The sequence below is a fragment of the Oryza sativa genome, chromosome 12 (genome assembly GCF_034140825.1).
Source record: "Oryza sativa Japonica Group chromosome 12, ASM3414082v1".
NCBI classification, from domain to species: Eukaryota; Viridiplantae; Streptophyta; class Magnoliopsida; order Poales; family Poaceae; genus Oryza; species Oryza sativa.
The window spans coordinates 25475909-25502416 of record NC_089046.1 but is presented as its reverse complement, the minus strand read 5'-3'; the positions used below and the strand labels follow the sequence as shown (position 1 = coordinate 25502416).

At 44.6% G+C, this 26508-nt stretch overlaps 1 protein-coding gene, 2 non-coding genes and 2 pseudogenes across 3 annotated transcripts; 1 reads left to right on the top strand and 4 right to left on the bottom strand.

The window, feature by feature from the left end:
* Positions 1-3976: 3976 nt before the first annotated feature.
* Positions 3977-6010, bottom strand: LOC107279695 (B3 domain-containing protein LOC_Os12g40090-like; annotated as a pseudogene).
* Positions 6011-7095: 1085 nt separating this feature from the next.
* Positions 7096-8277, bottom strand: LOC112937484 (uncharacterized). The gene is made up of 3 exons (XR_010738668.1): positions 8018-8277; positions 7722-7912; positions 7096-7503 (listed from the first exon to the last, which is right to left on the bottom strand). It is a non-coding gene; the product is annotated as an uncharacterized protein (transcript).
* A 3764-nt stretch (positions 8278-12041) lies between these two features.
* LOC9271218 (uncharacterized) lies at positions 12042-13579 on the bottom strand. Its single transcript, XR_010738669.1, has 4 exons — positions 13258-13579; positions 12965-13170; positions 12487-12754; positions 12042-12358 (listed from the first exon to the last, which is right to left on the bottom strand). It is a non-coding gene; the product is annotated as an uncharacterized protein (transcript).
* Positions 13580-14527: 948 nt separating this feature from the next.
* LOC136354609 (B3 domain-containing protein Os12g0591400-like) lies at positions 14528-18618 on the bottom strand (annotated as a pseudogene).
* Positions 18619-18714: 96 nt separating this feature from the next.
* LOC136354608 (uncharacterized) lies at positions 18715-20538 on the top strand. The gene is made up of 3 exons (XM_066306110.1): positions 18715-18816; positions 19018-19816; positions 20408-20538. The coding sequence occupies exons 1-3, from the start codon at positions 18715-18717 to the stop codon at positions 20536-20538; spliced, it is 1032 nt and encodes a 343-aa protein (XP_066162207.1).
* The last annotated feature ends 5970 nt before the right edge of the window (positions 20539-26508 follow it).

Here is a 26508-nt window from a genome sequence, read left to right as displayed (position 1 = left end):
ACATAATCTGATTTCAATTATCTCACTGATGTATGCTATTAGTGGGAGAGAGGAAAATTAAGCTGCAAGTATATATAAGCAAAAAAGAAAACTGCTCACCGAGTCCAGGCAGACTTGTCGTAGGCCATGTGTGTAGGCAGATCGAGTAGTCGATCAGGGGAAAGGGCGGCGAGGCCTTCCCGGCGTTCGGCTGTGGAGGCTGAATGTTTTGCCTCTAGCTTCTTATCAAAAATTACAACGAAGATCCCGATCGACCGGCGTAGGGGAAGGCGATGTGGGAGGAGACCGATGGCTGCGTGATTTGGGAGGTCGCCCAGAAGCTGGCGTCGGCGATCTGGAGGCGGAAATCGGCGGCGGCACGATGACGACCTCAATGGCGATACGAGGCAGCGCGATGACAGGTCGCCGCCGGCGTCGCGAGTCGATCTAGTGGCGGAGATCGAAGGCGGCGTCGACGGCGTTGCGAGCCGCGGGCGACGATGGCGATCTCGAGGAGTAGTAGTCGCCGACGGAGGTGGGTGGGCAGCGCGCGTGGCAGGTGTGCAGAGGAGTCGGCGTCGGCGGCGGGGAGGAGAAGGAGTAGGAGTAGACCCGTCGGCGTGATCTGGAGCGGAGTCGACGGCGGCGGCGTTGGCGGCGGTTGCGGGTGGGCAGCGGCAGCGTCGCCGGCTGGGGCGATTGGGCGAGGTGAGGAGGCGACGTAGGGAGGAGGGCGAAGGACGCGGATCCGAGAGAGGAGCGAGCGTGGGGAGGAGATCGGTCGTTGGATACTTGGATATGCAAATTGGATGGTTGAGATTACGCGTGTCTATCAGATGCGTCTGCTATGTCAGGAATCAAGACCACCACTACGGATTTTTTAAGTAGTAGAGATATAGTTTAATTTGTTACAAACGTACATCACATTGCACTCTTAATTAGTGACCGATCTAGAATTTTTTTAGATCCTGAGTACAATATCTATTGGAATAAATGGGCTAGGCCCAATTTAATTCAATTAAAATCTCAAGAGCCCACAAGTAATGTTAGAGAGAATAATATTGCCTTGAAAATTTAGGTGGAAGAACCTCAACTTAAATATGGTGATATTAGAGATTCCCTGTTGACCGGTTGAGGTGATGGTTGGACTGCCACACGCATGCGCGCATGCCGAGTCGGCCATGGGCGTAGCGAGGTGAGGTGGCCGACCGAGCCGAGCCTGCCTGCTGCTCTTCGTTTTGTAACAGACGAGAATAAAGTCACCATTAACAAATGAAATTCATTGTGTTGTAACCTCCACAACAAATGAGAGATTCATTGTGTTGTAACATCCACAACAAATGAGATTTATTTGTTGTAACCTTCACAACAAATGAAAGATTCATTATTTGGTAACCTTCACAACAAATGAGATTTATTTTGTGGTAACCTTCACAACAAATGAGATTTATTTGTGTGGTAATGGAGATCTCTCTCTCTCTACATATAATGCAAGGCAGAGGCTCTCAAAGAGTGTGTCTTCCTCCTACTATTGTTCCTTGGCGATACTCTCCTTCTGTTCCTGCGCTGTCTCTTTGTTTCCCCGGTTCTGTTCATCCCGCATGCACGGGTGATTGGAACGAGCAGGTGCCTCCGAAACTCCGTCCGCTTGAGAACCTGCACGTGTAGGCGGACGATCAAGTTTTTGGGTAGCGCTTCAAGCGCGACTGCTCTGCATCATCTTCACCAACATGTCGACAACTGGTGACAACAACAACACTAGAGACAAGGAGAAGGAGCCTCTCGTCAACACCAACGGAGGCAATACTGCCTCAAACTCCAGCGGAGGGCCATTCTCGGGGTATAACGTTTCACTATTACTGTTCGTTCTTCGTTTCCTACATCTGTCTGTCGCAATATTATTGCGTTCTCTTATCTATGTTGATGCTTATTCTATATTAAGCATGCTCATGTTGTACACATCTAGCACTGTCACTAGATCTACTCAAATTACAAATGTCATGTTTATTGTCTTAATATTTTGGATTAAAATATGCCGAATTATGACCAAATTTCCAACAATATCTATGAATAATTATACACACGCACTAGCAGAGGACTGATCTTTCGATGTTGTACCCAAAATTATAAATATCTCAGTTAGATTAACCGGTACTAAAGATGTTTTAGTACCAGTTCTAAAAGTCCAAATCCCTATAAACATCTTAAGTTCCGGTTGATGTTATTAACTGGTACTAAAAATATATCTTTAGTACCGGTTGATAATACCAACCGAGACTAAAGATGGAGGATACCAACCTAAAAATACCTTTAGGTTAGTTCAAAAGAAAAGTATATATCTATTCAAGTCACGCATGATGGTGGAGGTGAGAGATATCGAGTTCGAATTTCATATCTCATATATATTTTTTTCACTTGCTATACATCTTTATTACTGATTCTCTCAACCGCTACTAAAGATCCGAAGGTGAGAAATATTGAGTTTGAATTTCACATCTCTTTTAAAAAAACTTAAATAAGTTTATATATTCAATTCTTTAAAATATTAATCATAAATTTTAAGTTGACAAATAATAACTCCATATAAAAATAAAGTAATCGATATAAACACATAATGGCATAGGCTCGCGAGCCAAAACAAGCGACTCGTGAGCCGGCTCGGCTCGGCTCATTTCAGCAACGAGCTGAAAAGGAGGCTTGGGCTTGGCTCGTTTGGTTTATGAGCCGAGCCAAGCCAACCAAGCTCAAGCCAAGCCCGAGCTGAGCTCACGAGCCCGAGCTTTTTTTCCACCCCTGCTTGCTATACATCTTTAGTACTGATTCTCTCAACCGGTACTTAAAGATCCGAAGGTGAGAAATATTAAGTTTGAATTTCACATCTCATAGTACCGATTCTCTCAACCGATACTTAAGATCCAAGTCCGATTTCAGAGTATGGTAATGGTGTGATCCACCGATGAGTGCCCGGCCGGGGTCATCGGGCCTTGGATCTATTGCAAAGCTTTGTATTAATTTGACGGCAGTTGATACGTACAGCAAGTTTCACTAGAGCAAAGTTTCTAAAACTAGTAGTTGATTCCCTGTGTTTTGCTGCGGAAATTCCTAAGTAATTTTTAATATTTTTTTAATAATTGAGCTAAAAGTAAAAATTGTATTAGCTATTAACAACAAATAAAACTGATTTGTCAGATTATGTTTGTAGAGAAATGCATTTAGTACACTCAGTATGAGATTGTAAATGAAATATGATATCCCGCACTTTGATTATATGGATGAATATATGCTAAGGATTATAAAAATGATGGATATATATACATGTTGAAAATAGTGTGAAAAATAATGTGAAGAAAGATGATTGGATGTTGATGGGTAGAATTCAATAAATTATAGATGATGTTGCATGCTTACATAAGTTTTGCATGTAGTTATTGCTAGTGGATGATGAGGTGGCATGTTTGCATTTTGAGTTTTAGTTAGAATTAGTGGGTTATAACTTTATAGTAAGACATGATATGTTTCCTATGCCCCTAAAATCTTAAAATATCTTGTTACGACGCTGCAAATTTTATCTGAATTTTTTCATTGCAAAGAAATCTTATTTGTAATTCAAGTTAACCTATAACTACTAATAACTACTATGTACTCCGTACTATATGTGGTATGGACTAAATGGGACTGTACGTATTTATAGATGGGCCAGAGTTAAAGGTAGGCTGGAACTAGATTGGGCCTCTATATATTTTATTGGGAGATAAGTTTACTTATCATACCTCATCTTTACGTCGAGTTTAATTAGCATCTTTAAATTGCAATAACAGAAATCTTCATCCCTCATCTTCGCAAAACCATCCAAATCACATTCTAAAACAGCGTGGGTGCCTGTTTTAGCTGACATGGCATCCTAGTAAGAAAAAAAAATATAGGACCCACATGTAAGTGGATTTCCACCTATAAACCTGGTTTACAGGCATATCTTGAAGTTAGTAGGAAACGGAAATTTGACATCTTAAACCTGGTTCTAGTAGTAGTAGATCCATATTTACATAACAAGAGAGTTTAGCCTCATGGCACATAGATCACCTGCATCATACAAATGTGCCACCAGCTACTTCCAGCTCAGTTCTTACTGCTACATAAAACACACATGCTTGCAGACGCCACATTTGCACATTACATATATAATACTACCACAGTCTACATATAATTTAACAGAGGAGGATGCCTGGAACTTAGCCCAGTAGAACAAACCGGTTATCGGCCTTGCCAATGACATGAACAGTCATGGTCGGTCGCCTTGCGCCTTTCATCAGCTCAAAGATGCAGACATTTCCCTCTCGCAGCCTGTTTTCGCGGATGAACTTGATCCATCGATGGCAGTTGAATCCCCTGGTTGTGTTTGAAAGGTAGTAGTATTTGACAGACCACTTCTGTTTTCTGTTTGGTCTTATCAGCAGGATGTCATGTGATTTTCTCTCAAGATGATCAGCTGCAAATCTAGTGGGGACGATCTGCATGGACAACATTAACTGGAGTCAGCTCAAAGAGTACTATTTGTCAAACATAAAGATTTTTTACATGAAAATTTCTTCGCTTTTATATGACGATCTAAGTTAGCGCGCAAAAAGTTGTATACGAGATTTTTGTTTTGATCATAACAGCTGAATAATTGGACTGACCAGGATGTTCCTGCGACGAACATGCGCCGTCTGCAGAACAACTACAAACACAGGATTGCCTGGTTGCAGGGATACCAAACTGAATATCTCATCTCGTTCCTCGCCAGTCAGGTAATTGGCAAACCTCGTGTAGTGGTAGTCAGCATGTTCATCATCATCAGTATTCTTTTCCTCAATCACATGCCAGTGGCTACAGTTTGGATCTTCAGGTTCCTTCCCTGTTGAAAATTCACAAATTTCCATAATCTTTATCTGTTAACAAAATGAATAAGTAGAACATATTTTTGGCTTCAGGCTTATTTCACAACATCAAATCCTCAAAAGAACATTCTAAAACACTGCTTACTTGGATTAGTCTTGGTCTTGCCACTCAATTTCTTTGAAGTAGAGGCCTTGTGAGGCGATCCAATTAGAACTGATGGTGTGCTAGTATCTTCAGAATCACTTGAAAGATATTGCCCAGCAACCTGACCGCCTATACTGTTGAAATTCTTGCACATGTAGCTGTTCTTTTTACCAGTGAAGAAGCAAGACACTTTCTCACAGCCACTTGCATCAAAGATTAGTACATCAAAGGAACAGCTGCCATTGCCATGGCCATTGCAAGTGAAGAACAGGAGGTCATTCTCCTGCAATTCATGAGCCTTGGCAAAATCCTCCCATCCTGATTTGAGGATCAGCTCATCAGCAACTTTTGCGACGCCGACACGCCATGTTTCGCCGCTGGGTGATTTCAGGTTGAACCCTTTGGTGATCTGGCCACTGAAAATCTCTGCAACCTTCTCAGGTATGCTCTGAAATGAAAACACAATTTTAAACTTTGTTGGATGATACTGCAATATGATTTTTTTTAGTTGGCCGGATGAATGCCGTGTCTAATTAGCAGGTACTGAAAGTCTGAAAACGGAATTGCAGAAAAACACTGATTCTTTCAGGATGATTATACTTTTCTGCAATGCCACTTTGACATACAAACTCTACTCTTAACATAGTAATATATGAAGCCCACACACTATATCCTACCAACACCATGGCTTATTTGCATATCTTCCTTTCAGTAATCACAAGTTTTAACAGCTTGAAATGACAAAAACCTGAAGAAAAGATACTTACAATGCCATGAGCAAAATCCCCTGTCATGAGCCTGAAGAAACGAATCCTGCTCACATCCATGTGCTCCCTGTAGTAGTGCTCCTGCCACTTTCTGCAACTCACACCCCTTCTCACCCATCACCTATACCTGCATCGCATTACATCTCAGATGATGCAAGGCATGAACACCTCAAGGAAGAGAGAAGACAGTTCTGGCCTTTCTCTTCTTGCATTCTCCGGTGAATGTGAAGCTGATAATCTCTTCTCCTTGATGTTAACGAGGGGGAGTGTTTTTATGAGGTGAGAGGGGTTGGTGCTGGTTAATGTGTGATTTGACATGAGCAGGTTGCTTATATCCACTGAGCTAGTGCTCATGGTCATTGCTCACTGACAAGTGGGGCCAACTTGGTATGTTCATTAGGATCGAGATTTCCAAGTCTTGGAGTGAGGTAAAGTTGGCAGTCAACCAGTAAGTGGAGTAAACAGTGAATGAGAGTTGATTACTTACGCTGAAAAGAATAACTAGTAAGATTTATTTCGAGAGGGAAAAAAAACTTTTTTTTCTCCTTGCAGTACCAAATTGTTGTCAAGATGTGTCAAAGAAACATCAAGTAAAATTAATATCACCCAAGCAAATATACTCTCAACAGAATAACTTGAGATTAACTAAATATTAAATATTAGCTTAATAATCTAGAATAGTCGTTACCTTAAGCTTCAAATCACCAGGCTCGGTCACTCGGACCAAGTTTCACCGTATGTGTACTATTGGATAAATTTTTTGCTCCCTCTATCTCAAAATAAATTACTTTATTTCTAAATAAATTATTTTCTATGTCATTTCCTGCACTCGATCCATAAATCAAGAAATTTTATTCTTCCAATACTTTTTACCTATCCATCATCTAATACTATTAGCTTTTCTACTAATAATGGGTACTTTAGTCTTGTACCTCCTAGGTAAGACGTTGTTCTTTTTACCTTATAAAAGGAGCTACTATCTCGTTTTTCATGGACATATTTTTTTTCTAAATATTTTATATATAGACGTTTCTTAAAATCATCAAATAAATTCATTTTTATGTTTGTAATAGTTAATACTCAATTGATCATGCGATAATAATTTCTTATTTCACACGCCACTAAAAATCCCATCCTACAGTGTTTCGACAGGGCCTAAAAATCTTCCTTGGGTGCTAGGAGATTTTCTTTAAAGGAATACTCCCTCCGTCTCATCTTAAATGCAGTTGCGGGTTTCTATGTCTAACGTTTGACTATCGTCTTATTTAGGCACTGGGCTAGAAATTGTAGTTGGGACTGCACCTGATCCCAATCCATATCTCGGTAATGATATATACTTATATAGGTTCATGAAAGTTCATCCTTCATAGCATTCAGACTGGATAAACTAGCTACAAGCATTACCATTTCTAACTCAAAAGCACTGCCATTAACTATTTACAAAAGGGCAACATCACCAACATCAAAAGATGGATCAGCAGAACTCAGATTTTCGGATGATATGGACCATCATCATGAGCTTCTTCTTGTTTTTCATGAGCTGGAAGAGGCAGATATCACCTAGTTTTATTTTGTTGTCATCGACAAATTTCCCCCATCCTCCACCAAGTTTATGAACTTTGTTATTGATCTTGAATACAGCCTTATACTTGTAGCTCTTATTGGGCAGTCGAAGCCTCATAATTTTGTTCTTCTCCCGTGGGAGATATTTGGCAGCATATTTTGCACTGAAGCACTGATTGCATATGGAAAATGTAAGTAGAAATACAAGCAAAATAGTAACAGAGATTGCATATGGAAAATGTAAGTAATAGTATAAGCAAAACAGTAGCAAGTATGACAGGAAACCAGTGAGAACTTTCTCCTCTATGATTTTCTGAATCAGCAGAGAATAAACTTGGCTTTTAACTTTATATTTATTTTTTACTTTGTAAAATAGCGATTCTAACTCACCATATATCTTGACCTGCCTCTAATGAAGCTTTCCCGCATGACAGCTACAAAAATGGGGATTTCGGATTGAATAGCTTGTACTTTGGCTTCCACTTTTATTTTAAGCTGACCAGATAGAGTGGTAAATCTTGACACAATGTAGTTAGGCTTACTAACTCCATGCCTAGGAAACTTGGTGGAAGGAACACATCCTGGAAAAAAAAACATTCACAAATTGGTCATTAGTCAGAAACTCAGAATGTGCTCCAAAGATTAATTAAATATCTCAAGGGTATTCCAAACACGAAATATATAACCTGGCGGTTTTGGGTGATGGCTCTGCTTCAAAGGATGAAATATCAATGCAACTCCCCTCTTGTTTTTTGATGCTTCGAATACGCAGATATCACCTTCTTGCAAATGATTGTTGCGAATGAAGTCCAACCAACCAGTTGAAAGGGCATACTGATCATCAGTGTCAATGTCCAAACTGATATCCCATGTCATGCTACGACCAGAATGACATAGTTTGATGGTCTCATTTTTGTCAAGAAGGTAACTGACAGCATAATCCTTCGAGATGGCCTATTCCAAATGATTCAGGACTATATCATTTTTTACAAGCTTTCATTAATCATTAGTACAGATGAATAATTCAAGACACAAGTTGCACTTATCAAACAGGTCCTAACGAACACAAATGTTTTAGAAAATTCAAATCAACAAAAATTTCACCTGCTGAGTACACAACATAAATTTAAAACATACCAGTAATCCGTCAGTCGCACTTGCTTTGTCCATGACTGTGATGTAAAATGGAATTTGAGGTTTAATTCTCTTCTCAAGAGCATCTACTTCAGCCTTTTGTGCACTGGTCATATTGCACATCCTTGGTAACGAATAGAAAGACTTGGTTGCCTTCTGGACGTTGGCCAAATCCACGGGTTCATCAAGTTCTTCAGAAGATGGGACCCTTTCAGCTATATTTGTAATTCCAACAATGTGAATTTTAGTACAAGGCAGTGCAGTTATTTAGAAATGTAAATAAAATATTTACTTGGTTTCCATGAAGGAGAGTTTGCTGGATTTATCTCTGAAGTTTCCTTACTGTGACCAGAGCTATCAACATACAGCTTAGCTGACTTTGCATTCCTTTTCAATTGAGTATGATTATTATGAGAGATGCTCCTTTGTTGTACACGAGGAAGCTGTTCCGTTATGATACAGGGTAATCCTTTCTCACAAGCACTTGGATCATAAATCCAGACTTTGAAGTGGGAGTTTCCACTGTATATGAACACCAAAATGTCACCCTTTTCAAGCTCATAAGCACTGGCAAATCTTTCCCATCCAGATCGGAGGACAAGATTGTTTAGTTCCTTGGCAACTTGAACTTCATATGTTTTACCATTGCGAGTTTCGAGTTTGACTGTTCCAGACATCTGCCCTCCGAAATTGCGTGCAAACTTCGCTGGTATAGTCTGCAGGAATAAAAGAATTATTTTTTGTGGATATATGAACCACAGATAATTTGCAGTAACGTCGAGAATGAAAATTGCAGTAATTTCCTTTCTTAAAATGGTGATGAAACACACAGGTACCGATAACAACTACTCAAAAGCAAATTTGAGTTTTGAATTTCTGTCTCCAATTTTAAGAATTAAGATCAGCACATTATCAAACTATAGAAGATACATATTTGACTACACGAATAGCATAACTGGCAGTCTTACCACTCCATTTTTGAAATCAGTAATCATAACCTTGATGAAACTCTTTCCGTGATTGTCCATGTGGAGCCAATAATGATTTGCAACACAATTCTTGCAGACTCTGTGAGATTTTTCCATCCTGTGGCCACTCCAACCATGTAAATTGAGATGAACTTGTTAGAGAGTTTAAAAATCTATGCAGTTGCTCGCCACAGATACCATCATACCAACAGGCAATATTTCGTGTATAACGGTATACATGAAAGTGTGTGGGAAACAACCCTAAAAGTTTTGTAATTCACCAATTTATGACAGTTAGTAGGTAACAAAGTATAGAGCAAATATGGCATACTAAAGAACTCCCCAAATGCTATTTGAATCACAAAAAGTGTCTCGTTCAACAGAGTTGGCACAAGCCGACTCCATTGATTAAAAGCGCGCCAATGCATAGTTTGGCTGTTCATTTATCAAAGAAAAATCTCATTCATGAATACATAATTATCCAAAACAATTTATCAATACATATCTTGGATAAATGTTCACGTATCAATACCTAGCTTGGTTGTATCAACACATAACTTGGCTGTACTTTTAAATTAAAAGAAGCCCCCCTAAATAATTCACCAAGACAGTAGGAGGTTAAGCATTTAGGGGCTCATGCATCTTTGGATAGTCCTCATTTGCATGATCCAAAGATCAAAACAGAAAGAAAAATGATAGGAGACATACCTTTGCCGATCTGCTCTAAGAGCTAATTTTCCATGTTTCAGCAGAGCTGAAGAAGCCAGCCACAATGCAACCATGTCCAAGCACCGGCAATAGATATAGACCTGACAGGGCATCAACCAATCATGATGTGCTTTGCCATGTGACACTCTCTGACCAATGGCTGACAGCATATATCCATTGTTGAAAAAAGCCTGACCTAGAAATCCATTCTGATAGTAGTAGATGCCAAGAGAAGCATAACATTATTACTACTGGGAACTTTTGTCTTTTGAGTAGCAACTGCAAAGAATCTACTGACATAACTGGTAGTATCATTTCTTCTTTTTTTCAGCAAGTCTGAGATAAGAAAGGGCAGCCAGCAATGTTTGAAGAATGTTGTAGTAGATTTTTGTTAGTATCTTGTGGCACAGCTAACAACTGGATATTACATGTCAAGGTTTATTTTTGTCAATTTAAAATCCATTGTGAAGAAAACGAGTAGAACTGATCAACAAGGGAAAGGAAAGCAACAGGCTTCAACACTAGTCCAGTGAAGACACTGATACTGCACTGCATTGGTATCCTCGACAAGATCTTTCTGCATCTCTGGTTGATGAGAATCAGCCAGGAGCCCAGGACCTTTCTGCCACAGGCATCAAGTATGATTCTTGTCCAACAGAAGTAAAAACAGTTCTAGATTGGAATATTTGAATAAGAAATACATTTGGAGTTTTGGATCAGTACAAACCCCTGGGTAACCAAAAGGTTGCATTATTCAGCTCAAATTTCTAGTTAGTTATCTTCATCTGATTCATCAAGTTTCCACAAGCATAATTGCATGCTGTTGCATACTTTCTGTATCATTGATACACAACATCATTACTGAAGAAACTAGTGTTATAGACCAATGCTAGGGCAGACACAGATTTCAGGAGTACATTAAACAAAGACGAATAAATGTGCTCACAGAAATAGAAACAGTTTGATGATGCTTCTTCAGATCAAAGTTATTGAGGCACTCAATTTCCAGATCATCATCCTGGCAGAAAAACTTGAACATAAAAAGGGAGCAGATGACAAGAAAGGTTAAGTTGCACAACACCACACTGAAACTGAGACTATAGACGACTATTGTTGACACAAGATAAATACAGATACTTGCTAAAATTTTAAACCCAACTGGGCAGTTCTAGTTCTAAAAGACATAAACAGGTTGAACCTAATAGAATAAAATACCAGTTTTAAATTGCACAAAACCACCTTTTCAGTCTAGCAACCTCAGCTGCAATAGTGAAGTTGCAAGCCCATTGATCAGGTATCATTACCTAAGAGTAATAAATAATAAGTTTATTCTGAACTTCATATACGATTCCTAAGTGTCCACTTTAGTGTTTCTTGAAATAGTCAGAATTCAGAATAAATTAAAGCGAATAAAATTCACACATCCAAACTGGCCAGGAAGCAACATCATAACCATTTACTGTAAGTTCTTAAAACTAGAAGGTTCGGCACATTAATAGTTTGTTGCAGGTAATTCGAAAGAGAGGGAACACCAGTACCCTATCCACAAGCATGGCGTTTCTAGTACAAAAGCACCACCTTTATTACAAAACACCCAGAGCAGCAGCAACATATGGATCAACTGCACTCGCCTTTTCGAATGATATGGACGGTCATTGTAAGCTTTTTCTTGTTTTTCATAAGCTGGAAGAGGCAGATATCATGTATTTCTAATTTGTTATCGTTGACAAATTTCCCCCAGCCTTTGAGAAGCTTGTGAAGATTGGTGCTTGTGTCGATATGTAACGCAGCTTTGCACTTATATTTCGTCTCCGGCAGCCGCAGCCTCATATTTTGGTCTTTATGTGGGAGATACTTTGAAGCGTATTTCACGCTGAAGCACTGAATATATGGAAAATGTAAGTTTCCCTGATAATATGAGTAAAGGAAAAGGTTGCGAATTTTGCTGCCCATTTCATGCATGATTTTAAATGTTCCAACTTGCAAATCAACAGGAATAAAATTTCAAACAAATTCAATGATAACTCACCAGAGAACTTTGACGGGTACAGTTGGAACTGCGCATGACAGACAAGAAAATGGGGATATCAGACTGTATAGATTTTATTTTGTTTTTAACCTTCCTCTCTTGTTGATCAGTTAGATTAGTAAGATTTGTTGCAAAATAGTCCCGCTTAGGAACTCTACGTGTAGGACTCTTGGTGGAAAGGGTATATTCTGCAGAGAAGACCCAATCAAAAACATGGACGTCAGTCAGAAATGTGTTGTCAACAGAAAAAAAAAAGAGAAAGAGATGCGCTCATAGAAAATAAAATCTAGGCTATTCCAAATGCTATATAGATAACCTGATGACTTTGGGCAATGACTTTCTTTGAAAGGATGAAATGTTAATGCCACTCCTCTCTTGCTCTTTGAAGCTTCAAATACACAGATGTCACCTTCTTGCAACAGATTGCAGCGAAAGAAGTCCAACCAGCCAGTAGAGAGGGCATATAGATCATCAGTGTCCATGTCCAAACTGATGTCCCATGTCTTGCTACCACCAGATTGACATAGTTTGATGGTCCTATTTTGGTCAAGAAGATATCTGACAGCATAATCCTTACAGAAGACCTATACAAATGATCAGGAATATATTATTTTACAAGCTTTCATTAGTATATTTGAAGGACTCAAGACTCAACTAACACTAATCAAGTCCTAAACGTAACCTGAGTTTTTCTCTCTTTTTTTTCTTGACTAGAGCAGAACACCAAAATTTAGCAAAGTTCAAACTAGCAAAAAGTTGCACCATACCGAATACAAAAAAAATAAAAAACATACCAGTGATCCACTTGCCACACTTGTCTTGTCCATAGCTGTGATGTACAGTGGAATTTGAGGTTGAATTTTCTTCTCAAGAGCGAGAACTTCTGACTCTTGTGCACTAGTCATATTGTACAACATTGGTAAGACATAGCAAGACTTTTTTGACTTCTGGAGGCCACCTGAACTCATGGGATCCTTAATGTCTTCAGAAGATGGGACGTCTGCAGTACACCAACTATGTAAATTTTGGTACACATAGGCAATGTAAGCAATGTTGCAAATGTAGATTGTACACTTCAAATGTTTACCTGGTCTCTGTCAAGGATAGTCTGCTGGATTCATCCTTGACCGTTTCCTACTAGAGCAAAGACTATAATTCTTTCCCAAGATTTCACTCCTTGGTGATTGCAAATGATTATCATGAGAAATGCTCCTCTCATGCACATGACTAGTGTTGTCCGTCACAACACAGGAGAACTCTTTCTCGGTACAACTTGGATCAAATATTAGAACTTTGAAGTGGGAGTGCCCACTATGTATGAACACCAAGAGATCACCATGTTTAAGTTGGTAAGTACTGGAAAAATTTGCCCATCCAGATCGAAGGACCAGCTCATCCTGTTCCTCAGTAACTTGAACGTTATACATTACCATCTGACACTTCTAGTCTGACTTGTTCAGGTATCTTCCCTCTGACATTGGCCGCAAACTTTTTCGGTATAGCCTATGGTAATAAACAAAAGAGAGCTTTTATACAAGTCCCTGTAAACACAATCAATTCTAATGGGCCCACTGTCCTTGTTATCAAAAAAGAAGGGTTCGCCATCATGCCTAAAGTTCCTTCTTTTATATATATAGGAAAAAAACAGGCCTGTGCTACTAGTTTCACTAGAAAACCAAGTGCCTGCATGCTTTCTATTGTCAAATATCGAAATAGATATGGTTATTCTGACATGCTTTGTGCATTGATGAATTTTAATCAAGCATGGTTATCAGTAATCAAAACTGACTGTCGTACTCCCAACCTCAAGGAATCAAGGTCACCAACTTTTCCAAAATAAGCAATCTAAAATATAAATTTTGTGTACAAGAACAGAATAATAGATGTGATCTTACCAGTTCATCCTTGATATCACTCACACTCATCATAACCTTAAAGAAATATCTTTCCCTGTCATCCATATGGAGCCAATAATGATTTGTAATGCAGTCCATGCATGTTGTGCTAGGCTTGTTCATCCTGTATCCACATTTACAATGCTTATTATGATGAAATTCTTCGTGAACATCGGAAAAAAGTCCATAAGCATATGCATGCACGCGTCACCCTCACATAGTTAACACATTGAAAGCTTTTTTTACAGAGAGAACAACACTGAGAAGTTCAATATGAATAACCAAATTGTGATTATAGCAGTACATAAACAAGTACTGAGGCAAAGATAAATAACACTTCAAAATAAACTTCAGCAATGTTGGGAATTTATAATGGTACATATAGAAATAAGAAAATGATGAGCAGACAAAAATATGCTTCTAAGAATGCACAATAGGTAACTAAATCTACCCCTTCAACATTTATACCAACCTTTCCCTTCTGGGTGATTGTCGATGGTTATCATCAGAGATGCTCCTGTTCATCACAACACAGGATAACTCTTTCTCACAATTACTTGGATTAAATATCTGAACTTTGAAGTGGGAGTTCCCACTGTAACCAAAAGCCAAGATATCACCCTGTTCGAGTTCATAAGCAATGGCAAACACCTCCCATCCAGATCGAAATACTAACTCATTATGTTCCTTAGATATCTCAACATCATATGTTTTGCCATCTGGAACTTCTAGTTTGGCTACTCCAGAAATCAGACCTTGGACATTCTTTGCAAACATTTTCAGTATGGTCTGTAGGAACAAAAAAAATGAAACATTCCGTTTACATAAGAACACAACCTACAGAAGAAATGAAGAATGCTGTACAGACATAATTTGTGAGCAGGACTGAAGTCCACTTTGTTCTTAGGAACAAATCAAAGCCTCATGAAACAGGGGAAAAAAGAAGAAGGATTCTACCTTCTTTTTTTTCCTTTTTTTTTTTTGCGGGGAAGAAGGATTCTACCTTCAAAGTGTCATTCTCTATCTTTAGAATAAACATACACCGTGTCCTGTTTTATCATTTTTTTTCCCTTTTTTGGTTCAACCAGTCTGTGCTGCTGAATTCAGTAGCTAAGAGTTTACATGATTTTTGTTTCTCAGACTACTTGTCAAATGCTAAATGTTGATGGCTCAGTGAAGCTATGGCTAATGATGGCTTTGCAAGGCGCTTCGGGTTTGTCCAGGAGCACCGGAGGCAGAACTGTTGCATGTTGGGAGGATCTGAAACTAGCAAGCTAGTGGAGTCTACTCCAGATAATTCTTGAAACGGACTGTGAGGTGGCAGCGATATATTGAAGAATGAAGAGCTGCAAGAGCAAGGACAGGGAACAGTCGTATCTATTGTTCCTGAATACTGGAACATGAGGATTGCTATCTGGAGGAACGACAATTAAAATTCAGAGGATTACTTGATGATCAAAATAGAGTAAGTCATGAACTTGCTAATGTGGGTCATGTGGGGGCTTTAGATAGCCTTTTGGTTTGGTCATGTAAGCACAGGCGTATCCTAATCCATCAAGAATTAATGTATGGGTTCTATTTCTGATTAATGCAACTTCTTCCTAGCAAAAAAAAAAAAGTTTTAGAACTATCAGATTACCAAATTGCTAACCCAGTTTCTCAAATTCCCCAAAATGAATATCATAACAAGTATATAAGATATATCTTGGTGCTCATTAACAGCGTAAATGACAAGGCCTAACCAGTTCTTTTTGGAAATCACCCACATCCATCATAACAACGAAGAAACGCCTTTTATTCATGTTGTGCCAATAACAACTTGCAGTACACTCCATGCATACTGTATGAGACATGCTCCTGCTGTGAAAAGACTTTGTTAATTGAGATGATTTTTTTAAGAGAGACTCTTAATCAAATCCATCCACAGCTGTGTACACATAACCAATGGTTATCATGAAATAATGAAATAAGTGGAGGCATGCAACTATGTGGCAAGTTGCACTCAAAAATACTACTACCTCCATTTCAGGTTATAAGACTTTCTAGTGTTGCTCACATTCATATATATGTTAATAAATTCATTAACATATAGAAAGTCTTATAACCTGAAACGGGGGAAGTACCTCCTTCTCCAAATGTTTGACAATGGTTGGTTCAATTTTGAGCTAACCAACGTCAAACAAAAAAGAATGGAGGGAGTAGTATTTTTGCTAATTTATAATTGTAGATAGTTAAGTATATGACATAATAGAGTTCCACAGAATGTTGCTTCCTGGAAAACAAAATGCTTTTCACCAACCTTTCACTTGGTGATTGCAAATGGTTGTCATGATAAGACATGCTCCCTTCATGGCCACAAGGAGTGTTGTTCATCATGACACAGGATAACTCTTTCTCACAACCACTTGGATTGAAGATTCGAACTTTGAAGCGAGAGCTCCCACTGTATGCGAACACTAATATATCACACTGTTTGAGCTCATAATCTCTAGCAAATGCCCCCCATCCAGATCGAAGGACCAGCTCGTTATGTTCCTTGGCAACCTGAACATCATATGTTTTACCATTTGGCACCTCTAGCTTGACTACTTCAGATATCTGCCCTCTGATAAAGTTTGCAAATTTTGTTGGTACTGCCTGCAGGAATAGACAAATAAGACCAACATCCAATTTAGAGTGCACCTCATGGCTCATGAAGGCCATTAGGACAGAAAGGTATGATCATCCAAGTATCAAGGGAAAAACAGTTACTAGGTCATACCACAAAATCACCAATCATAACATTGATGAAACTCCTTTTTTGATCACCCATGTGGTTCCACTAATGGTAAAAAATACATTCCTTGCATGTTGTGAAAGATTTTCTCATCATGTGATTGTTCCTGCAATGTTTCATAAGATGAAGTTGTTACAGAAACATCAAACGATAACCCTTATGTGCAAGCTTAGCAAGTAACAGGCAGAAATAACAAAGATGATAATCTAATCCAAGATGTCAAGATGGTGTATAACAAAGTTTGTACTTCCGTATATAGTGGAAACGAATTTGCAGAAGTTCTTTACAATGATCGGATCCCTAAATTCGTATCTAGGATTGCATTCCAAGTTATTAACCTTTTTTAGTATTTTTGCACTAGTTTCAAGAACTAAAGTGGTTGCCTGAGCATGAACTTCATATCCCCTGTCATTTGCAATGGTAAGTAGGCAAAAACTATGTAGCTATATGGCACAAGTCGATCTACAAAAGTTTCCAAGTTAATGTCAAACTCAACTAGAAAGAAAGAAAACCTAACGGTATCTGATCTTCCAACCTACGATAGCCTCAACTTGTGTTTTTGTGGATTAAGATTAAACAAATCGAAAGGGTCTGAAAGTTATATGCATTTCAAATAAAGTTAGAAGTACTAATGTACTATCATTCAAATCATAAGCTATCTCAGAAGAGAATGCATATTTCCGAGTTTGCATGAATCATGTGTTGAGAAAACAGCAAGTTGTCCACTAGGATGCAAGCATGCATGCTGTTGGATAAGTCTTTGTGGTCCTTGGTCGTGATTCTTCTTTTTGCTTTTGGGTAGTTTCACCTTTTTCAGGACAGCATCTACCCTTTAGCATATTTTTCAGTTGCTAGGACAGCTGCGGTTAGTAGGACAGCAGCAGTTAGCATCTCCTTTATGCCTCCTTTATGCTTTATTCAGTTTGGATGGCCTCTAGGACAGCATCCCATTCAAATTTCGAATTTTAGACTAGGAGGGTGCAGCAATAGGCTAGCAGCCAGCTATGGCTATATATATGTATCCAACCTCCCTCGGGTATGTATGGCTTTTGTGTTTAGTGAATGAAGAAAACCAGAAAATTGCCCCATCTCGAGTGCCATCCTCTTCTCAATGAGAGTAACCATTGAAATTCTAACATCTGGTATCAGAGCCACACTTTCCTGTAGGCTAAACATCTCTTGTTCCACCCCCTCCCAAGCTCGGTTGAGCTCTCAGCCAGCAGCAGCAACAGCACCGGTTGCTCCTCCTTCCCCTTTCCCTTCCCCCTCTCCACGCAGCAGCCCCCCAGAGGTGCGCCATGTCCGACGCTCGGTCTCGGCGTTCGGTCGCCTCGAGCACTCGGCGTCAGCAGGACGCCGAGCTCGCCGCAGCAGAAGAGCGCAGGCGAGCAACGGCTCAGACCGCTGCAGCAGCAGCGAGGGCGGCCAGACTGGCGGCAGCGGAGTTGGCAGCAGCCAGGGCGGAGGCGGAGGCGGAGGCGGCGGAAGATGCGGCACGTGCGGCGGAGGTAGAGGTTGAGACCTTGCGCAGCAGCATCAACGGCTCCATCGCCGGCGACATCACCGCCGACAGGGAGCTTGAGGAGCTGGCAAGAGGAAGGGCACGGGAGCAAGCAGAGCGGTGGGCAGTAGCCTACCTCCACGGCGGCGGCGGCGGCCCAAGGGACCGCGCGCCCGCCGACGGGAACCCAGACGGGCGCAGGCGTGCCGGCGGCAGCCGGAGCCCGCACGCGGCCCTCGCAGGCAGCACGGCTCTCTCTCCCCTGACCGGCGCCATGGTCACCACGGCGTCCAGACGGTGGTCAGGGACTTTGGTCCCGGCGGTGGGTGGCCTACCCTCACCAAAACCAACTACATCGAGTGGGCCGCGGTGATGAGGGTGAGGCTCCAGGTGCGGCACATGTGGGAGGCAGTCTGGTACGGTGACGTCGACTACGACGAGGATCGGCGGGCACTAGATGCCCTCATCGCTGCAGTCCCGCCCGAGATGCAGTTCTCGCTTTCCCAGAAGCGGACTGCCAAGGAGGCCTGGGACGCCATCGCTGCGGCACGCATCGGCAGCGACCGCGCCCGCAAGTCCACACTGCAGGCACTCCGCAAGGAGTGGGAGAACCTGGCCTTCAAGCCAGGTGAGGATGTTGATGACTTTGCTCTCCGTCTCAACACTCTCTTGCAGAAAATGGTGCAGTACGGCGACGACACCTACGACGAGGAGAGAGCTGTCGAGAAGCTCTTCCGCTGCGTCCCTGAGAAGTACAGGCAGATCGCTCGCTCGATTGAATCTCTGCTGAACCTCTCCACGATGTCGATCGAGGAGGCGTTAGGTCGCCTCAAGGTCGTCGATGGTGATGAGCCACAGCCTCTCTCGGGGCCCATCACCATCGGCGGGAAGCTCCATCTCACTCGGGAGCAGTGGGAGGCCTCTCAGGGTGACGGGAGGAAGGGGGAGTCATCTTCCCCGACAGGCGGCCGTAAGCCGCGCAAGGCGCGGGGAGGTGTCCAGCTACGGTGGGCGCAAAGACGTGCCGAGGGTGGCGCCTGCAGAGGCGCCCAGGGCGTTGCCACCGGCAACCACAAGCCGGCACGAGACGACGCCTGCCGCAATTGTGGCAAGCTTGGCCATTGGGCCAAAGACTGTCGACAACCACGACATGGCCAGGCCCACGTCGCACGGGTGGAGGAAGAGCCGGCTCTGCTCCTGGCTCACGCAAGCATCGAGCTACCTCCAGCGGCACCGGCCGCAGCGGCTTTCCTCCACCTTGATGAGCCGAAGGTACTCGTCTCCCTCTGCAACAGCTCCAGCAACGACAAGGCTGATGGGTGGTACCTCGACACCGGCGCCACCCATCACATGACCGGCCGACGGGAGTTCTTCACCGAGTTCGACTCTAGCGTCCGAGGCTCCGTCAAGTTCGGGGACGCCTCCGGCGTGGAGATCAAGGGTGTTGGCTCCGTCACCTTCACCGCCAAGTCCGGTGAGCACAGGCTGCTCACCGGAGTCTACTACATCCCTGCGTTGAGGAATTCTATCATCAGCGTGGGACGGCTGGATGAGAACGGCTCACGCGTGTTGGTTGAGGACGGACTCATGAGGATTTGGGATCGTCGTCGTCGCCTTCTTGCCAAGGTAACCAGAGGCACTAATCGACTCTACATCCTCAGCGCGCAGGTCGCACAACCAGTTTGCCTCGCCGCTCGTCGGGACGACGAGGCGTGGCAGTGGCACGAGCGCTTCGGGCACCTCCACTTCGAGGCCCTGAAGCAGCTCAGTGCCAAGGAGATGGTGCGAGGCATGCCGTGTCTTGACCACGTGGAGCAGCTCTGCGACGTCTGCGTGGTGACGAAGCAGCGGCGGCTCCCCTTTCCCCAGCAGACGAGCTTCCGAGCCAAGGAGCGGCTCGAGCTCGTGCACGGGGACTTGTGTGGCCCAGTGACACCGGCCACACCAGGAGGACGACGTTACTTCCTGCTGCTCGTCGATGACCTCTCCCGCTACATGTGGGTGATGGTCCTCGGCAGCAAGGGAGAGGCTGCGGACGCCATCAGGCATGCGCAGGCTGCTGCAGAGGCGGAGTGCGGCCGCAAGCTGCGCGTGCTGCGCACCGACAACGGCGGCGAATTCACAGCGGCTGAATTCGCGTCGTACTGCGCTGATGAGGGCATTCAGCGCCACTACACCACGCCGTACAGCCCGTAGCAGAACGGCATCGTCGAGCGGCGCAACCAGACGGTTGTGGGGATGGCTCGGGCCCTCCTCAAGCAGAGGGGGATGCCGGTCATCTTCTGGGGGGAGGCGGTGGTGACGGCCGCCTACATCCTCAACCGCTCGCCTACCAAGGCCCTCGATGGCAGGACACCGTACGAGGCTTGGCATGGGCGCAAGCCGGCGGTCTCCCACCTACGGGTCTTCGGCTGCCTCGCGTTCGCCAAGGAGCTTGGCCACATCGGCAAGCTCGACGACAGGAGCACCCCAGGGGTGTTCATCGGCTACACGGAGGGCTCGAAGGCCTACCGCATCCTCGACCCGGAGACACAGCGTGTGCGCACTGCGCGCGACGTTGTGTTCGACGAAGGACGAGGGTGGGTATGGGACAAGGTGGTGGACGATGGTTCGACTCCGACGTACGACGACTTCACCGTCGAGTACGTCCACTTCGAGGGAGCTGGGGGAGTAGGCAGCTCTTCTTCACCTAGCGTGTCTACCCCAGCCCCCGAATCTCCACCGACTCCGACACCAACACACCCTCGGGCCACGACTTCGACTACGACGAGCTCTTCGTCGACACAACCCCAGCCAGTGACTCCACATGCTCCAGCACCAACAGCCACTCCTCCAAGCACGTCTACTCCGACGCCAGCTCGTGTTGAGCGCAGCCCGGTGGAGTTCGCTACTCCGCTCTCCCACGACGGGGAGCGCATCGACGCGTACCACGATGGCGAGCAGCTACGGTACCGTACGATAGAGGATCTTCTCGGCGACCAGCCGGTGCCGGGACTGGTGCCTCGCGACCTAGAGGCGCAGTTGCACCTTGCGTGCGACGACGGTGAGCCTCGGTCTTTTGTAGAGGCCGAGAAACACGCGGCATGGCGTGCCGCGATGCAGTCGGAGATGGACGCGGTTCAGGAGAACCGCACCTGGGAGCTTGCTGACCTCCCTCGTGGTCACCGCGCGATCACCCTTAAGTGGGTGTTCAAGCTGAAGAGGGATGAAGCCGGAGCCATCGTCAAGCACAAGGCTCGCTTGGTGGCACGCGGTTTCGTGCAGCGGGAGGGGATCGACTACGACGATGCCTTCGCTCCCGTGGCACGGATGGAGTCTGTGCGATTCCTTCTTGCGCTGGCTGCTCAGGAAGGCTGGGGCGTCCATCACATGGACGTCAAGTCAGCGTTTCTAAACGGCGACTTGAAGGAGGAGGTCTACGTGCACCAGCCGCCGGGATTTGTGATCCCCGGCAAGGAGGGCAAGGTGCTACGCCTGCACAAGGCCCTCTACGGCTTGCGGCAGGCACCGAGGGCGTGGAATGCCAAGTTGGATTCCACGCTCAAGGGGATGGGCTTCGAGCAAAGCCCGCACGAGGCGGCCATCTACCGGCGGGGCAATTTAGGAAATGCCTTACTGGTGGGTGTCTACGTCGACGACTTGGTGATCACCGGCACCAAGGATGCGGAGGTCGTGGCGTTCAAGGAGGAGATGAAGGCCACCTTCCAGATGAGTGATCTGGGGCCTCTCTCCTTCTACCTGGGGATTGAAGTGCACCAGGACAACTCCGGGATCACACTTCGACAGACCGCCTACGCCAAGCGCGTCGTTGAGCTGGCTGGGCTCACCGATTGCAACCCAGCTCTCACTCCGATGGAGGAGAGACTGAAGCTGAGCCGCGACAGCACGGCGGAGGAGGTGGATGCTACACAGTACCGACGTCTTGTGGGGAGCCTTCGCTACCTCACCCACACACGGCCGGACTTGGCCTTCTCCGTCGGCTACGTCAATCGGTTCATGCAGCGACCGACGACGGAGCACCAGCAGGCTGTGAAGAGGATCATCCGCTACGTTGCGGGGACTCTCGACCACGGTCTCTACTACCCGAGGTGTCCTGGCAAGGCACACTTCGTCGGGTACAGCGACAGCGACCACGCCGGCGACATCGACACCAGCAAGAGCACGAGCGGGATTCTCTTCTTCCTCGGCAAGTGCCTCGTTAGCTGGCAGTCGGTCAAGCAGCAGGTGGTGGCCCTGTCCAGCTGCGAGGCCGAGTACATGGCGGCCTCCGCCGCTTCGACCTAGGCGCTCTGGCTTGCTCGACTGCTTAGTGATCTCCTCGGCAGAGACACTGGAACGGTGGAGCTCAGGGTGGATAGCAAGTCCGCTCTGGCCCTGGCAAAGAACCCCGTTTTTCACGAACGGAGCAAGCACATCCGGGTGAGGTACCACTTCATCCGAAGCTACTTGGAGGAAGGGAGCATCAAGGCGAGCTACATCAACACCAAGGACCAGCTTGCGGACTTGCTCACCAAGCCTCTTGGGAGGATCAAGTTCCTCGAGCTCTGCTCCAGGATCGGGATGGCCCAACTTCCCCACAAGACGACGCACAAGACTTAGGGGGAGAATGTTGGATAAGTCTTTGTGGTCCTTGGTCGTGATTCTTCTTTTTGCTTTTGGGTAGTTTCACCTTTTTCAGGACAGCATCTACCCTTTAGCATATTTTTCAGTTGCTAGGACAGCTGCGGTTAGTAGGACAGCAGCAGTTAGCATCTCCTTTATGCCTCCTTTATGCTTTATTCAGTTTGGATGCCCTCTAGGACAGCATCCCATTCAAATTTTGAATTTTAGACTAGGAGGGTGCAGCAATAGGCTAGCAGCCAGCTATGGCTATATATATGTATCCAACCTCCCTCGGGTATGTATGGCTTTTGTGTTTAGTGAATGAAGAAAACCAGAAAATTGCCCCATCTCGAGTGCCATCCTCTTCTCAATGAGAGTAACCATTGAAATTCTAACACATGCAAGGTAGTCCTCATTGCATGATCTAAAGATCACTAAGACACTAGACAAGAGATCTCTTACCTCTGGAAGTCCTGCAAGCTAATGCTTGATACTTCTGAAGGGAAGCAGCCTCAGTGCCGACGAATCTGTACTTGTGAGAATCTTCCCTAGGCACATATATAGGGAAGGGCACACCAAAACACCATACTTCTTGTACTTGTGAGTACTGTACTTGCATTTCTGTGAAGCACAATGTGTGTTACTATTTCACACATGAACCAGACTCCAGAGGCTGGCAGCTTATCTTTTCTTGAAAAGGAAACTCACATGAAAAAACAGCTCAGCTAGGTGTGGATAAAGTCATGGCATATTTAATTTTTAGTATTAAACACCAAAGGCTGCAAGGAATCTGCTGACATATGCTAGAATCATTTCCCTTTTCTACAAAGTAAAAGGAGATAAAAAAGAACAGCAATATTTAAAGAATGTTGTAGTAGACTTTGTCAGTTTCTTGTAGTGCAGCTGACACCTGAACAGCAAGACAATAACAGAGATCAGAACAAGACATTACCAGGATTTTCTCGAGAAATTCAGTCTCCATAAGACCACTAACTCCAAAGCAATGTTTCAACATTGGTGGTGATTTCAGATATTAGGGTGCAACCCAAATATTACAAGGTACTCACATAAAACTTGAAGCTAAATATATCTTTAGGCGCATTATAACCCATTGTGAATGAAAGAGTGGAACTAATTAAGGAGAGAAAAGCAATGACATGAACTGCACTCTGTAAACCCTCCTAGTCCAGTGAAGACACAGACTCTGCTCTGGTTTGGTATCCTGGGGAAGATTCTCCTGCATCCTGGATTCCTGCCTGTCAAATTGAGTGAAGAGAATTGAGCATGACCGGTCAACGGTCAGGCCAGAACCAGCCAAGGCTAAATTAAGTAGAGAATCAGCCAGGGCTTTCTGCCATAAATATCAAGTAAGGTGGCCTTGTCTCTGGTTCCAACAAAACTATACAAGGTGTCAAATATACAATACATTTGGATCAGGCAAGGTTTCTACAATAAATGCAATTTAAACTATGTGAGAAATGCTAAAAACTATCTCCTGATATTCTCATCTCTTATGATGTACTCAACAAAAGTTTTGGAAAACATGACAGGGATGATTTTGTCATATTAAAACATACATGATGAATGCTATGTATATCACTTTAGAAACTGGTGTATCAGAATTTCGCTTCTATATATTTCAAAGTGTAAGTGAGGAAGACTCTGTATTGTATTAGATTGAATCACAGTTTAGAGGAGATTACATTATATAGGCAGGGGACTTCAAGGGTTCAAGGTGTGAACACAAGCTAGGAAGTCCCAGGCCTAATTAACACACACACTAAACAGCACAAGTGCCTAGGCTGGCGCATGGCTGCAGCCAGAGCCCAAGGCGCAGGTACAATAGTCTAGGAGACAAGTATAACTTGCTAACCCCGCCTCCCCCCCCCCCCCGGCGCAGTCTGAGCATCGGTGCAGCGGACGTTCAGACTGGTTTTAAACTCAGTGAAGAGGGAGGATGGCACTCCTTTGGTGAAGATGTCGGCATCCTGAGAGGTGGTTGGAACATGGAGAACTCGAACAGCACCAAGGGCAACATGTTCCCGGACAAAATGGAGGTCAATCTCAATGTGTTTGGTGCGCTGATGCTGGACTGGGTTGGCGGACATGTAGACGGCACTGATATTGTCACAGTAGACCAGTGTAGCGCGCTGCAGGGGGGACTGTAACTCACTGAGGAGTTGGTGCAGCCAGGAAGCTTCTGCAACGGCGTTGGCAACGGCGTGATATTCAGCTTCGGCACTGGATCGGGACACGGTGTTCTGGCGCTTGGAAGACCAGGAGATGAGGTTGTCACCAAGGAAGACCGCATAGCCAGAAGTGGACTTGCGAGTGTCCGGGCAACCGGCCCAGTCGGCATCAGAGTAGGCGATCAGCTCATGCTGTGCTGTGGGACGGAGCACCAAACCCAAATGGAGAGTACCTCGAACATACCAAAGGATCCACTTGAGGGCAGCCAAGTGAGGTTCCCGTGGGTCATGCATGTGGAGACACACTTGTTGAACAGCATAAGCAATATCCGGACGAGTGAAAGTGAGGTACTGAAGGGCAATAGCCAGGCTGCGAAAATCAGAGGGATCCTGAACTGGGTCGCCAGTGACAGCAGAGAGCTTCGGATTGGTGTCGACTGGAGTAGAGCAGGGTTTGCATTCAGCCATACCAGCCCGATCAAGGATCTCCATCATGTATTGTTGCTGAGACAAGAACAGACAGCCATTACGGTGCTGAACTTGCATCCCAAGAAAATGGTGCAACTTGCCGAGGTCCTTCATGTTGAACTCATGCTGTAGTGCAGAGATGATGCGACGGAGAACAGCCATGAAGGAGGCAGTGAGTACAATGTCGTCCACATAGAGCAGCAAGTATGCTGTGTCGGTGCCATGATGGTAGACAAATAGGGAGGTGTCTGCCTTCGCATTCACAAAGCCAAGTGAGAGAATAAAAGTGGCGAAACGACTGTACCATGCCCGAGGAGTCTGCTTGAGGCCATAGAGTGACTTGTTGAGGCGACAAACATATCCAGGATGGGTGGGATCCTCAAAACCAGTAGGCTGTGCAGCAAAGACGGTCTCAGACAGGGTCCCGTGAAGAAAGGCATTCTTTACGTCGAGCTGGTGAACTGGCCAGCCGCGGGAGAGGGCGAGTGAGAGCACTGTCCGAACTGTGGCAGGCTTGACAACAGGACTGAATGTCCCGTCAAAGTCAATCCCAGGACGCTGAGTGAAACCACCGAGGACCCATCGAGCCTTGTAGCGCTCGAGAGACCCGTCAGCCCTGAACTTGTGCTTGAAAATCCATTTGCCGGTGACAATATTGACTTGAGTCGGTCGAGGGACAAGCTCCCATGTGTTGTTCTGAAGGAGGGCAGAGAACTCCTCTTCCAAGGCGGCCCGCCAATTGGGATCGGCAAGGGCGCCACGAAAGGTACAGGGCACCGGTGACAGTGTTGTGCTGTTGTAGACACTGGGAAACCGGTGACCAGCTTTGGCGCGCGTCGTCATGTCGTGGTTGTTGGTGATGGGTTGTACTGATACGGCACCCTTGGGCAGAGCCAACGTGCTAGGG

Bases quoted from the DNA above. Each gene is read 5' to 3' on its own strand.
- LOC136354608 (XM_066306110.1), top strand. From the start codon at position 18,715: ATGAGGGTGAGGCTCCAGGTGCGGCACATGTGGGAGGCAGTCTGGTAC. The intron at 18,817-19,017 runs GTCCCGCCCGAG...ACTCTCTTGCAG, and splicing joins TAGATGCCCTCATCGCTGCA to AAAATGGTGCAGTACGGCGA. The intron at 19,817-20,407 runs GTGAGCACAGGC...AGGCTGCTGCAG, and splicing joins CACCTTCACCGCCAAGTCCG to AGGCGGAGTGCGGCCGCAAG.